Source organism: Hipposideros armiger, unplaced genomic scaffold (genome assembly GCF_001890085.2).
Source record: "Hipposideros armiger isolate ML-2016 unplaced genomic scaffold, ASM189008v1 scaffold_181, whole genome shotgun sequence".
Classification (NCBI taxonomy): domain Eukaryota; kingdom Metazoa; phylum Chordata; class Mammalia; order Chiroptera; family Hipposideridae; genus Hipposideros; species Hipposideros armiger.
In genome coordinates, this window is record NW_017731531.1 from 1629994 (window position 1) to 1643004 (window position 13011).

At 36.4% G+C, this 13011-nt stretch overlaps 1 protein-coding gene across 6 annotated transcripts in view; it reads left to right on the forward strand.

Annotated features, from left to right (window-relative positions):
• SOX6 (SRY-box transcription factor 6) overlaps positions 1-13011 on the forward strand; it is a 625392-nt gene that overhangs the window by 251421 nt on the left and 360960 nt on the right. For all 6 annotated transcript variants that reach the window (XM_019652558.1, XM_019652560.1, XM_019652559.1 and 3 more), the window contains one exon: positions 12610-12850. In XM_019652558.1, coding sequence (XP_019508103.1) covers positions 12614-12850 — 237 coding nt within the window. In that variant the 5' untranslated portion in view covers positions 12610-12613. The remainder of the gene's footprint in view (positions 1-12609; positions 12851-13011) is intronic.

Here is a 13011-nt window from a genome sequence, read left to right on the forward strand (position 1 = left end):
GTTGCCACTGGGCAGCGATTCCATGGAACTTTTATTTATTGTGATTTGTAAAAATTCAGCATCTTTCTCTTTAAGAATTTTTGGGTTTTGTTTGAATCAAACCATTTTTCTGTGATGTTTTATTTAAAAGAATTTAGCATTCACTTAATACCTACCAAATACTAAGTGCTTTACTTATGCATATATTAATGCCACCTTCACAACAACGCTTCAAAGAGGATGTGTTGTCTCTAATTTTACAGATGGGGACATGGAGGCTCAGAGAGTTAAGTCACGCCTCAAGTTCACAGATCTAGTAAATGAGGGGTCTGCGATTTAAATCCCTACATTGAACGTTTTCAGCCCCACACACTTTTCCTTCTAGAAGTAGATTTTGTGATGACTGAGCAGTGTTCCAGTTCTAGGCACCATGGATGCCAATAAAAGGTTTACTTTTGAAGATATTAAAACAAGTTCATAGTTTAAGCATGATAATTGTAAAAGTTTTCCAATTTGGGGAAATTGCGAGGTGGTGCACATATGAGAAAAAAACAGAAGTGGATAAATCAGTCAGGATTCTTGCCCATAAGAAAGTTTGGGAAAGCTAGGAGGTCTGTGGCTTGATAAGTGTGCATATAGGTTCTTGGTAAAAAAGAGCCATGCTTGTCTTTTATGATGGTAACTCAGACAGTTCTGTGCAGTGAGTAATAGAAACAATTGGATTTTCATGCTCTGCTGGAGCTGTTTATGATAATATGTTACCAGCAAACGCCAGTGAGAAAATTAAAGTAAACACTGTGGGGGGGCGCGAGGGGTGGTGGAGGTAGAGAGGCAGAAATACAAGATAGCAGCGCTTGAGTTTCCTGTGAAACTCGACTGTTTGGTGTATATAAAACATGTGAAATGTTGGGTTTGTGGTGAAAACCTTTCTTCATCTTTCACAGACAATTTAAGAAAATGCGTGCCCTTGCATATGAGTCTTTTCTGTTTCTTTCCCCCAGCAGTTAGGGTGTGTGTAATGTTACATGGTAGTCAGATTTTAAGAGGACATCTAAATTACCCTGCATTTCCTGAAATGAACTCTAGATGGGTGGTGTGTTAAGTATATACTGCTCAAGTACCTCATCTTGTTCTCCCTCAAGGCGGTCCTTAGCACTGGCTTTTGTAGTGAAACAGCTTCAGTTGTATCTGAGGCTTCTTTTGTGGCTTCTCTGGTAAGAGCTAGGAGGTAGAAATGGGATCCTATACTTCTCTGGACCTTGAAATGAACAGGCAGTGACATCCTTGTCTTATCTCACAATTGTCTGTGTAAGAATATAGTTAAGTTTTGATCATTTGGGCTAACCAGAAAAAGCTTGCTAGGGAAACCATGGATGGTTAACAACCAACAAATATTTGTTCTAGAATTTACTGTGTAAAAACTACAGGGAACCTCTGGGCCCCAATAGCTTTAACGATTTCTGTAACCAATTTTATTGTTAAACTGTCTGGAATGAGAGTCAGATGAATTGGTTAAAGGGTTACCTGCTTCTTTCTCTCTCTCTCATTCTCTCTCTCTCTCTCTCTCTCTCTCTCTCTCTCTCTCTCTCTCTCTCTCTCTCTCTCCTGTCTTTGTAGTTGTTAACCAGTAATTAAATGCCTCCAACCCTAGAAGTAGAAAGGAAGGAAAAAGTATAGATAGCAAATCTTTTGACTAGCTTGGATTAAATAGTATCTAAACTGGAATATTAAAAATAAAATTCTACAGGATGTGTATAAATTAATAAAGAAAAATTCAGATGATAATTAAAAATGGTTACTAATCTGTTTAATTCAGACCTACTATCAATTACCTTTAGTTCTAATAACATCTTCCCTGGAATTAGACCACCTGAGTTTAAATTCTGCCTTCTGTATTTACTAGATATGACCTTAGGCAAGTTTAAAAATTTTTTTTTTCAAATTAATATTTTCATGGTTTTCTTATCTGTGAAACAGGGCTAATGATATCTAACTCCTAGAGTTGTTTTGGACTAAATGAGACAATACATGCAGTAGTGTGCAGTATGGGAACTGGTACTTTCTAAGCATTTATTAAATACTATTTATGTATCTTTTTCAACCGTCTCTCCAACATTCATTTATCCATACATCCATCTGTATCCATCCATTCACCTGTCTGTTCATTCATCTATCCATCTTTTAAATGTTTATAACAATAAACATTGATGACTTTTTTTTTTTGCCGTAGAATATATAGAACTTTTAAAGTATGAAATGAATGTAATTGGCCAAGAGGTAAGGGAAGAGGAGACAGCCCTGGAAAATGAAATTATGTGCAGATTTACTTTAAATCCTTTGGTTAAGTATAATACCCTACATTTACTTCTGCCTGTCTATTTAATACTATTTAAATAATTGGCCAAATATTTATTGTTTTCTTTGTGCAAAACATTGTTCTAGGTCCTATAGAAATGTGGCACAACCTAAGATTTTGTTCTTGTCCTTGAAAAATTTGTAATCTGGTTGGGATTACTTATAAAAATATAATGGTATCATACACTTTAAAAAGTATGCATTAAGTGTTGAATGAGTAATATAAAAAATAAATATTCGGAGCACTTATTAGAAGTAATTAGAAGAGGGATGGATCTTCGTTCCCTGGAATAGTCTCAGCCGGGTTCTTAGTGATAAGAAAGCAAGGTGGAGGCAGCAGAGAGGCAGAGGCAGAGCAAAGGCTGGGAGGCAGCAATAAATGAAGCCTGAGTATATCAGTCTAGTTAGAGTAGGAGGTTAAAGTGTAGACGACTAGAAGATAAGTTTAGAAAGACTGGTTGGATCTGGATGGAGGGCCTTGAATGCCAGAGCCAGGAGTTTGGACTTTTTCCGTCACCAGGGGAGAGCCACTGATTTTTCTTGATCAAGAGCGGCCTGATAAGGGGATTGGCAGTGAGATTGATTGGAGCGGAGAGAACCTGAAATTAGGGAAACCAGTTCAGAGTCTGTTGCAAGAGTCTAGGTATGAAGTGCAATAAAGCCTTGTAGTAAGGTGATTATGAGCAAGGTAAGGCGGTACGAGCTCGAGAAACATTATTAAGGAAGAGTTGCTGGAGCTTAAAGACAGGCTGGCAACAAGAGGAAAGATTAAAAAGAGGAGACGGATACAGTGTGGGTGTTTTACGCTTCGGTGATTCTGAGGACGGTGCTCTCCTGGGTGTGAATGAGCCAGGGAGGGTGCTGAGGAAAATAACGAGTCTAATTTTAAGTTTGTTGAATGTGACATAGCAGAGTACATCTTGGTATAAATATCTAGCAGTCATTTGATGATTGTTGCATTTCCGGGAAATGAGAGAGAGCTCAGTGTTGGGGATAGAGATGTAAAAACCATATGATTTAGATGTTAGGGAATGCGATATTTGGTAGAAAGACTACGTATACAGAAAGAATAATGTTTAGGTTGGTAGCCATGTTAGTGGTATTTTCTGTGATTTTCTATTCACCTGTACTTAGAAACATATAAACTATTGGCTCATCTCTTCTCTCTGATTTTTCCTCTGTCTTTCCAATATTATTTATTGTCTGCAATGTGTTGCAGATGGTGCTGGGCCTGGGGGAATCCAGTAATGAACGAGACAGATATGATCGCTGTCCTCATGGAACATATAGAATAAGCTTCTTTTTAAAAATGGAAAATGGAATCTTGTAATGTTTTATATTTTTACTCCACTTACTATAAGTGTATGACACTATATCTCTGGGTCTGGAAAGCATTCTTTGACAACAGATTTCCTTCCCGCCCCCCCCCTCCCCACTCTTGCTGACACTTATTACTATGTTGTAAAGAACTTTTGTAGGAGTATTATTTTAGGAATGTTTTAACATCATCGAAGTTAAAAAAACAACAATCACTGATCACATCCCCTTTACTGGGAGGTTTTTATTGTGTTAAGCTTATAAGTAGGGTCTCTTGGGGGAAAAAAAAGCTTTATTGTGTTACTTGAAAGTTGGCAAGGTGAAGGAAGAAGACATTTTCCTAAAAGTCTTATTTCTCACATCCAGGCTTCTCTTAATGATATGAAATTTATCTCAAATCACCCCAAGACTTCCAACTGGATTGGGCTTTCCCTGTCTCCTGTTTCTCCCAATCCTAACTCCGCTCCTCATTTAACCACAGACACAACCCAGTGTCTTCCTTTATCTAACCTTGTCTTCAAGAAAAATAACCCTTCTCTAATAAAATGGAGGAATAGAACTGCAATGTAAGATTGATTGGCCAATTCAGGTTTATAAAGGATGAAAGCATCATTTTTAGGAATGATGTATCTGGTTGCAAATGCGTGAGTTTATACGCAAAGATTCAAGCTCAGGGACTCTTATGTTGCTGATGGTCCCTCATTCCTTCTGTCTTCACTCTGGTGCAATTCTTCCCCCTCTCTCTTAACTGATCCTTTTTATTTGTTTGTTTGTTTGTTTGTTTGAGGATTATAAATGATATTATTCAGGACAGAGGTATTAGGTAAAAATGGAATATCAGGCATTAGCTGTAAGTATGATACACATTTCTGATAAAAAGACATTATTGAGGAAAGAAGAAAACCCTTATGAGTGTTTTGAGAACAGGAAAGATAGTTTTTGATATATTGGAAGAAGTGATGTAACTCGGAATGTTTTAAACTTGGGGTTACATATAAAATCACTTCACTAAATGCCGGTTGTTTGGAGCCACATCTATATTTATGTTTTAGGGATCTTCAGGGTATTGGAGAACCATGTCCAATTTTCAGTGCTTTCATACTAACCCAGCTTTGGGTTGCTGAAGTCACTTTGATAGTGGGCCAACCTGGCCACCAGATTTGGACGAGGAGTCCAGGTGCTGAGTGTCCCAGTCATTGTGGACACGTACCTACCCTCGGCTGGTTATGTTCCTAAACTTGGGTGGAGATAATCAACTCTGTGAGGTGAATTTTCAACCTTGAAAATACCGGCTACTTTAGAAGACAAAAAGAAAGAATAATGCTTTCCTTTTAAGGAAAAATGAAGACAAAAGCTTTTGAGGTTGAATCCCACCTGTATTTTCAACTTTCGGAAAGGTTTCCAGCCTTGAAAGAAATCTCTGAAAGCGTGGTTTCTATAATGGATGTGCTGCTGACACACATTTCACATTATCGGGCCAAATGGCAGTGATATAATTTGCACGCCTTGTACCCTGTCTGGAAAGTTGTAGTGCTCTTATTGGTATTTGTATTCACTTTTTATGAATTGGTCTTTCTTGTTGTATTTCATTTTAATTTAATGTAAGACGAATAAACCTTCCTATTAAATAGCATAAACATTGCGTCATAGCATTCGGTATTAAAATGCGCGCCTTTTTGGGGGAAGCCAGAGAGAGATGTGTTTACTCTGCGGCGAGATCTAGATTTGATTTTTTGTTTTCTGCATGGTAATTATGTTTGCACTTTGCTGATCACTAGTTGTGCATTATTACAATGGAAGGTGACAATTTGATTGTCTTCAATTGGAGAAACAAGTAATTTTATATTCACTAAGCTGTCAGGTAACACTAACTCACAGCACTAAGAGCTTCTGGCAATGCGGCTTGGCACCTATATTTAACTGCTTTGATGCTTGTGTAACCTCTGCTGAATCAGAAATACTTTGCCTGCTGGAAATGGTTTTCAGGGTTGTACAATGAGGTTTTCATTAAGTAGACAAACTGAAAATGAACTGCAAAGCCACAGTTGTTCTCTCCTCCCCTTTCCCCTCCGCCCCTCCCCCTTCCTTTCTCTTCCCTCTCCCCCTCCCCTGCCTCTCCCCCCTCTCCCCCTTCTTCCCCCTCCTCCTCCCATTTGATAGGAACCTGAAAGTTATACCCTATTTCATTACATGAAAGAGAGGGATTGCTGAGTTGCTTTATTTAGCTAAAGGAGAACCTCAGATCTTAGCTTCTTAATATCATTTTGTTCACTGTCACCACATGTGAGCCGTCATTTTTTGAAACAGTCTATATAGTATCAATTTTTTTTCCTGGCAACATTAAAAAGTGAAAGAAGAGGTAATAATGGACAAGTATACAGTGACAGCTTCCTAGCTTTTCTCTCTGAGAAGTTATTGCTCTGGTTTATAATTTTTATTCAAGATATCCTGGAATTGGGCTTTCACACTAGTGGGTTGATTTCAAGCTGACAAAGACACGTTTGGTATTCACTTTAACAATTATGGTTCTCATTTCATGTGAAGAGGAGACTCAACGTGTACATATATAAATAAATTCATTCTCTTAGTATTTTCGACAGCTTTCTTTCACTCAAGCCACATTGTGGTCTTTCAGTGGAGCTCTAGTCATTGTGCTTGATTAAAATCCTCTAAGTTTGTGTATATTTATAGTAGCTATTGTTTGGTTTTGCCCTTATTGTTAAGTGACTGATTTTATTTATGTGTTTTGGACCTGACTTTCCAAAGCAAAGATCCCAACATGTTATTGGTAGATAAACTGTGAGAAAAATTCAATATTGTTTCTATGAGGCCCAACGTATATAGGGAGGGGTTATATGAAGTCAAGTTGTTTTGATCCTGGGAAGAAACTGGATACTCGGGGACACATGTAATAATTATAGGTTTTCCATAGGCAGTCAGGCAGGCAGGCCCATCCTGAGGCTGCTTGCCTGCCTCCTCCAGCAGATACGAACCAATTAGACAGAGGTGGCTACGTGATGTAACATTATCAGGAGAAACAATTCATGAGTCAAAGCATTCCAAGACATATGAGCTCTAGTCCAAAGAACAGTGTTAAGCTATATAAAGTGACAGCAATATTGTCAGCTAAATATAAACTGTAGAAACACAAACTGTGATGACTTGAGAAGAATCTGTTCCAGGTAGTCCCTGTTTTGTAAGAACCTCAGAAGGCCTTTGGAGACAGTTTTGGTGCTTTGGTGTGAAAAAGGAGAAGCCTTAGAGAAGTCCAAGTTCATTAATTTAAGCCACTTCTTAGGCATAGTTCAAGGGCTTCCAGCATATCTCATTTGCCTCATCTCTGTTGCTTTGACAGCTATCTCAGATCAGTGTGTGTTCTAACAGATATTATGTCTGCATGTGTTGCCATATATGTTCCGAAAGAGCCACTACATACAAACTTGAAAAGATAGGTGTATAAACTCTCCAAGGTAGCTCTGAAAGCAGTTACCTTCTTTTTCACTACGTTTTGTCATTTGCTTATTAAACAGATGGAAGAAAGAAAAAAACCTGATGGGAGCCTGGGGAAGTTTGAGGGGGGTGAAGTGGGGGAGAGGACAGAATGCCGGATAAAACAATACAAGGAATCAATAACAACCCACAGGCTTTATCCAAATGAAACAGGAAAAGTTTTTAAAGGGATTTCTTTATTTTAATGTCTGGAATCAAGGTTCCTCCCCACCACCTCCCCCCACATCCTTAAACGTGGGAATTAGAAACACAGGAAGGGTTTTCAAGTCATTCTCTGCCCTAGGCTGGGTGGACTGGTGTCTGTTGTAGGTGTTCCTGGGTATTGTACATTTTGGCAGCTGAACATATCTGTTACTCATGCTCCTCAAAATGAGAGGCACTGTGTTATATTTTTGGAAAATTAGTTGTTTATTTCTCAGTATCAGATCAATTGCAGCATTAAATTAACAGTGAATTATCGGACTGAAATAAGTCTACCTTGGTAGCCTGGGGCTGAGTTGCGAAAATAAATTGAATGTTGGCCTGAATTTTTAATTTTTTCTTTAAGTAAACCAACTATTAAAATGTCGCTTTATGTCCAAAACAGGGCTCCTTTTGAATAACTGTAACACACCCAAAAAGTCAATGCCATTTGATAATTATCTTAGGAGTAATGAAAACATTTAAATAAAATCAGATTAAAAATATTGTTCTAATAAATTCAGTGGCTCCTTTGGATCGTTACGGAAGTCCCAAACGATAGTTTAGAGATGGATTCTTTCCAACCATAGTAAAGGAAAAAAACCCCGTCATTTTTGAGCAGTTATGCCTTATGAGAAACTTGTGTTAAAATAACCCTAACTTTTAAATATCTACAAATAACTGTTTTTAATAAATAACATCAAATAAAAAAGGTTTCAAATTTTAGAAAGTATGATTTTTCTGAGGTAGTGGACTTGATGTGTAGATATCCATTCCTCACCATTTTGTAAAGTCTTGGACCAGCTAATCTTTATTTCTTCTTAAAGGACATAAAGTAAATTTACTGTCTGAGTGGGTTTGTAATGGCCTAAACACTCAGATTTTATACTGGGGCTTTGGAGTAAAATAATTATCATCTTTCTAGAGGCAGAGGCACTCTTACTGACTTCCTAGAAAACATTATCAGTTACAGGAGACTTTATCTCTGACAATCCCATTCCCCAAACTCTTAAGCCCTCGAGTTCTTTCCAGTGGCCTGGCATCCTGGGAATTCACTTGATCTGCTGGGCAGAGACATTTCAAACTCAGGGAACACATGATGGGAATTTAGTTTTATGTGTCCCAGAGATATGTAATTCTCTTTGGAGGTTTTACTTGATAATAGCTATGCCCCAGAAAACCATCTTGTTTAACCAATGTGATAAGTTGACAATGTAGTTTTTCTCTCTGATTATAATGTACTCTGTGTAGTCAATACACTGGTACCATGTGAGTGTAATTTCCTCTTTTATTTTATCTCCAATGCACTGTATTATAAATAAACAGTTAAAAAAAAAACACCAAACAAATCTGTTGCATCTCCTTTTAAGATTGTACCACTGTAGACACTTGTTCTAGTAAAGTAGAATTGGGCGCATTTGATTGCATTTAAATTTTTCATGCTTCAGCAGTTTGGCTGGGAGCACAGTAAAGAAAAATCCCATGAGCGAGGATAGTTTAGAATAATAGAACTTGATTTTGTGTATTATAGCGGCAACATTTGCGCTGCTTTAGTTAGGGTTGTGTCAGCACTTCCATTATAAACTCCTGTTTTCAGGGGGTATAACTAGGGAGATTTTTTTAAAAATACAAATTAAAAAAACAATTCATTTGAATGATTTTTAAGTTATAATAGTGCAAAAATAAAACAAAGTAAAGTCACATAGAAATTGACCATTTTCACAAGGATTTTGATTCTTTTGCTTCTTTAGTTATATATGGCAGCAGCTAATGTAAGATACTGTTCTAATACACTGGGGGTGAAAGTTTTTGTAATGAAAAATTACTGATATGAGCATTAAAAATAAAAGTAAGCATTCCATGTGACGTTATAAAACATTAAACCAAGTGTATATTTGATTTATGAGTTTCTAAAAGAGAATAGCCATGGTAATGGTTATAGTAAAGGCATTACCAAAGTCAAGTATCTTTGCAGCTTCAAGAATACTGTTTAGTTGGACTAGTAAAATGTTTTAGGAGGGAAAGCTAAATTAAATAAACGAAATGAATGAAGATGTAATCAGTAAATTGGAGGATTCTTTAATGAACCAATTGTGCAAAAAAGAATCAGTACGTCGAATCTAATACAAAGTAAATCTAAGACATTTAATAAACTGTGCATTAAAAAAGAAATTGTGTACACTTTCCTTCAAAAAAATACAATGAAACTATCACCCAAAACAAAAACGACAACAAAACCAACAATAAAAAAACAAACCTGAAACAATCCTAGCAATTTTATCCAAAGGAAATCATCCAGAGTGGAGCGATATTTAGCTAAAAGAACAAAATCACCTTCTCTGCTAACAACATATTTGAGAACTATAGTCAACACAAAAAAACTTAAGTAAAATGTAATATGGAAAAGTATTCTTCTTGGAACACAAAATAATGTTAATGCTTTTGCTAAAGGCAGCGATTTTCAAGTGTGAGTCTGGCTTCCTCGGTTAGTTAGTAACCATTCCTGTCCTATTCCCCCTTTCCTTGTCCCCAGTGGTGGTGTGAGCTGAGGATGAACAGTCAGATTTAATCTTGCTTTTTTTTTTTTTCCTGGCAGCCTCTCTTTTATTTGCAACCTTGATTTTTGTAGGTGCAAAATAAAAGACAAATTGTGTGATATTATAAATAGGTAGCTTTTCTGAACGGTCACTGGAGGAATCACCAGAAGACTGTTGATGAAGCAGAGGTGAAGCCTTTCCTCACTAATTGTATTCAGCGTGTAATTTCTAAACTTCCCTCTGAATTTTGATTTTCAATTAACACTCCCCATTTGAAGATAATTTTCTATTTAATGTAATTGCAGGAAATAATTTATTGGCTGATTAAGACTGAGGGCCCAGCCTTCCTTAAGAAAACACTCTAACAAACCAGCCTTTAAACTCAACTCCTAGCTTTGGACAGATTTAGTCTATTTTTACAGCTGCATGGTTGTGTTTCATTAGGATTGTGCACTATTGTTCATTGATGCAGTTTATAGTTGAAATTATTCTTAAGAGACTTTTGCGTTCTGTGTCATGATTAATTTATACTAAAGCAACAATTACAGATATTGCTATTAGAAGGAGCCAAGTCACTTTATAATAAGAGGATGTTTGTTGGGGGAGCTCAAGGCCCTCTGAGTTTTGGATTATGACTTTCAGTTGTATTGAGCTGTTTTAAAAAGCAGCAGTAAATTCATTCTTTTGTTTTTTTTTAATGTGAATGATTACATTATTGGTACTGTCATTATCTGAACTATGAAAACATTCTTGTTGTTTATGGCAAGCTCTTGGTAAACTTGCAGAACAGTTATAATTTGCTTGGTTTTACTATAGTATTTATAAAGCCAGTGAAGTAAGCTCGAGAGTGATTCCTGTAGACAAAGAAATACCCTTTGGTATCATTTTCCCTAGGTGTGTATACATTTGTTCATTTAGTGTTGATACAAATTGGTCAAGAATATACTTTTCTGCTTCACTGATATAGTACTCTTTAGAACATGTTATTTCTTTCTTCTTAAAGAAAATATAGACATTCTTCTGTACTTCCTTTCCCCCATTTTATTTTCTAGTATCAAGTCTAATAGATGAATTTTTTATTATTTGTAAAATGATTATAAGTAGGTATCAGCATTTTAATATGTTTCAAAGCACTTCAAAAGCCTGTAATACTTTTATTTAGAATTGTGCATAATTAGATTAGCTGACTTATATTAATTTTTTTCACTGTAGGATACTAAATCTGAGCCCCCTCATTAATTGTGAGAAATTTAGCATTAGCTGTTAAATCCTATGTGAAACATGGGCTGCTACATAAAAACTACTGTTTAAATTGGAATTAACTTAATTATTTTTCTTTGCACTTGATATTTCCTTCACTGCAATATTCATGAAAGCATGTGACAGATTTGTAAATTTAACTGTTAATCTCAGATTTCTAGACCCTTTAATCAGTATTTATTTGTCTGTAGAAACAGTACTAGCAAGTTAATGATTTGCTAATTTGAAAAATGCTCATGTGGTTTCCTATGTTAACTGATTTGTGCATTTTTAAAAAAATGGTATGAAATCAATTAATGTTAAAGAGCAATTAAGGTGGAGATTTTATTCCTTTCGTTACACAGCAATTTTAGAGCTAAAGATGCTATAAACCAAAAATGACATAAAGTTTTAGAAAAAAATGCTCAATTGCCTCTTCTTTTAAGTTGAAACTTTTGGTGGTTTTATTTTTAAATATTTTACTAGGAAGTTTTGTTTATCAAGAAAATCATCTAGATAAAGTGACATTACATGAGTTTTGAAATTCTGTTTAATAATCATGATTTTCTGATTGTGTATGAAAGCACAGAATGGAGATCTTGTGCTGAATGTAGTTGATGTTTGCTTGTAGGTGCATAGATGAATGTTCAGTAATTGTTTTAAGAGTTTTAAAACTATTATGTAGTATAGGAATTGTACTATTTTCATAGTAAATGCTTGGAATCTTGTATGTACTTTCTAACATAAAATAGAGGCATAGTTATTTCATATGCTCCTTCAAATGTTATAAAACTGCCTTCAGACTAATATAATATTGTCAGCCACTCAATCAATATGTCACTTAAAAGTTAAATTACAGCAGTTGACACAGCTTGAAGGTCTTTAGAAAAGGATCACATTGACACTAAACTGTTAGGCCTAGCACTCATAAATAATACAAGGGGTAAACTAAGATGTCAGGACCAAATTTGGTTTAGACTTGTATCATAGATTACTTACTCTCCTGATTATATTTTCTTAGATAGACTTCTTTTGTTCCTACAGAAAGCATAAGCAAAATTTGGATGTTTGGACTTGCAAATCATCCTCCAAATTGGCTCATTTGCCAGTTCATTCATTCATTCTCCCCCCCCCCCCCCCATTGCCAGTCACTCTCAAGAAGCTTATAATCTAGTTGGGAGAACTGGGAGGAAAAAGACACATATACATATACTCTACATTACGAAAACTTATTCCATAGAAACTTCATATATGGATTGGGAAGTGGGAAAGTATGCAGCAAATACTGGGAAGAGTTTTGCTGAGCTAAAAACAAAGTGGGGAAGTGGAACAGATAAGCTAAGAGTTCTTTTCCAGTGGTTTAGAGTAGATCATAAACATCTCTGAACTTAGAGAACTTTACTGTTTTCCTGAATTAGTCAAAGGTAAGGGATAGTTTATTTTTTGGTCATTGTCAGCTCTTTTTAATCCACGCTGTTTCCTTCTTCTGCAGAAGAATGTCTTCCAAGCAAGCCACCTCTCCATTTGCCTGTGCAGCTGATGGAGAGGAAGCGATGACCCAAGATTTGACCTCAAGGGAAAAGGAAGAGTGCAGCGATCAACATGTGGCCTCCCATCTGCCTCTGCACCCCATAATGCACAACAAACCTCATTCTGAGGAGCTACCCACACTTGTCAATACCATTCAACAAGATGCTGACTGGGACAGCGTTCTGTCGTCTCAGCAAAGAATGGTGAGCTTTTACAATCTGGCCAATGTCACTGAGTGTGTCCGTTTAGTATGGTCTCATCACAAAGAGGTGTTTCAGAGAAAGCTCAAAAGGCAGAGCATTAGATTTGTGTTCAGTCATGAAACAATCTCTCTCTCTCTCTCTCTCTCTCTCTCTCTCTCTCT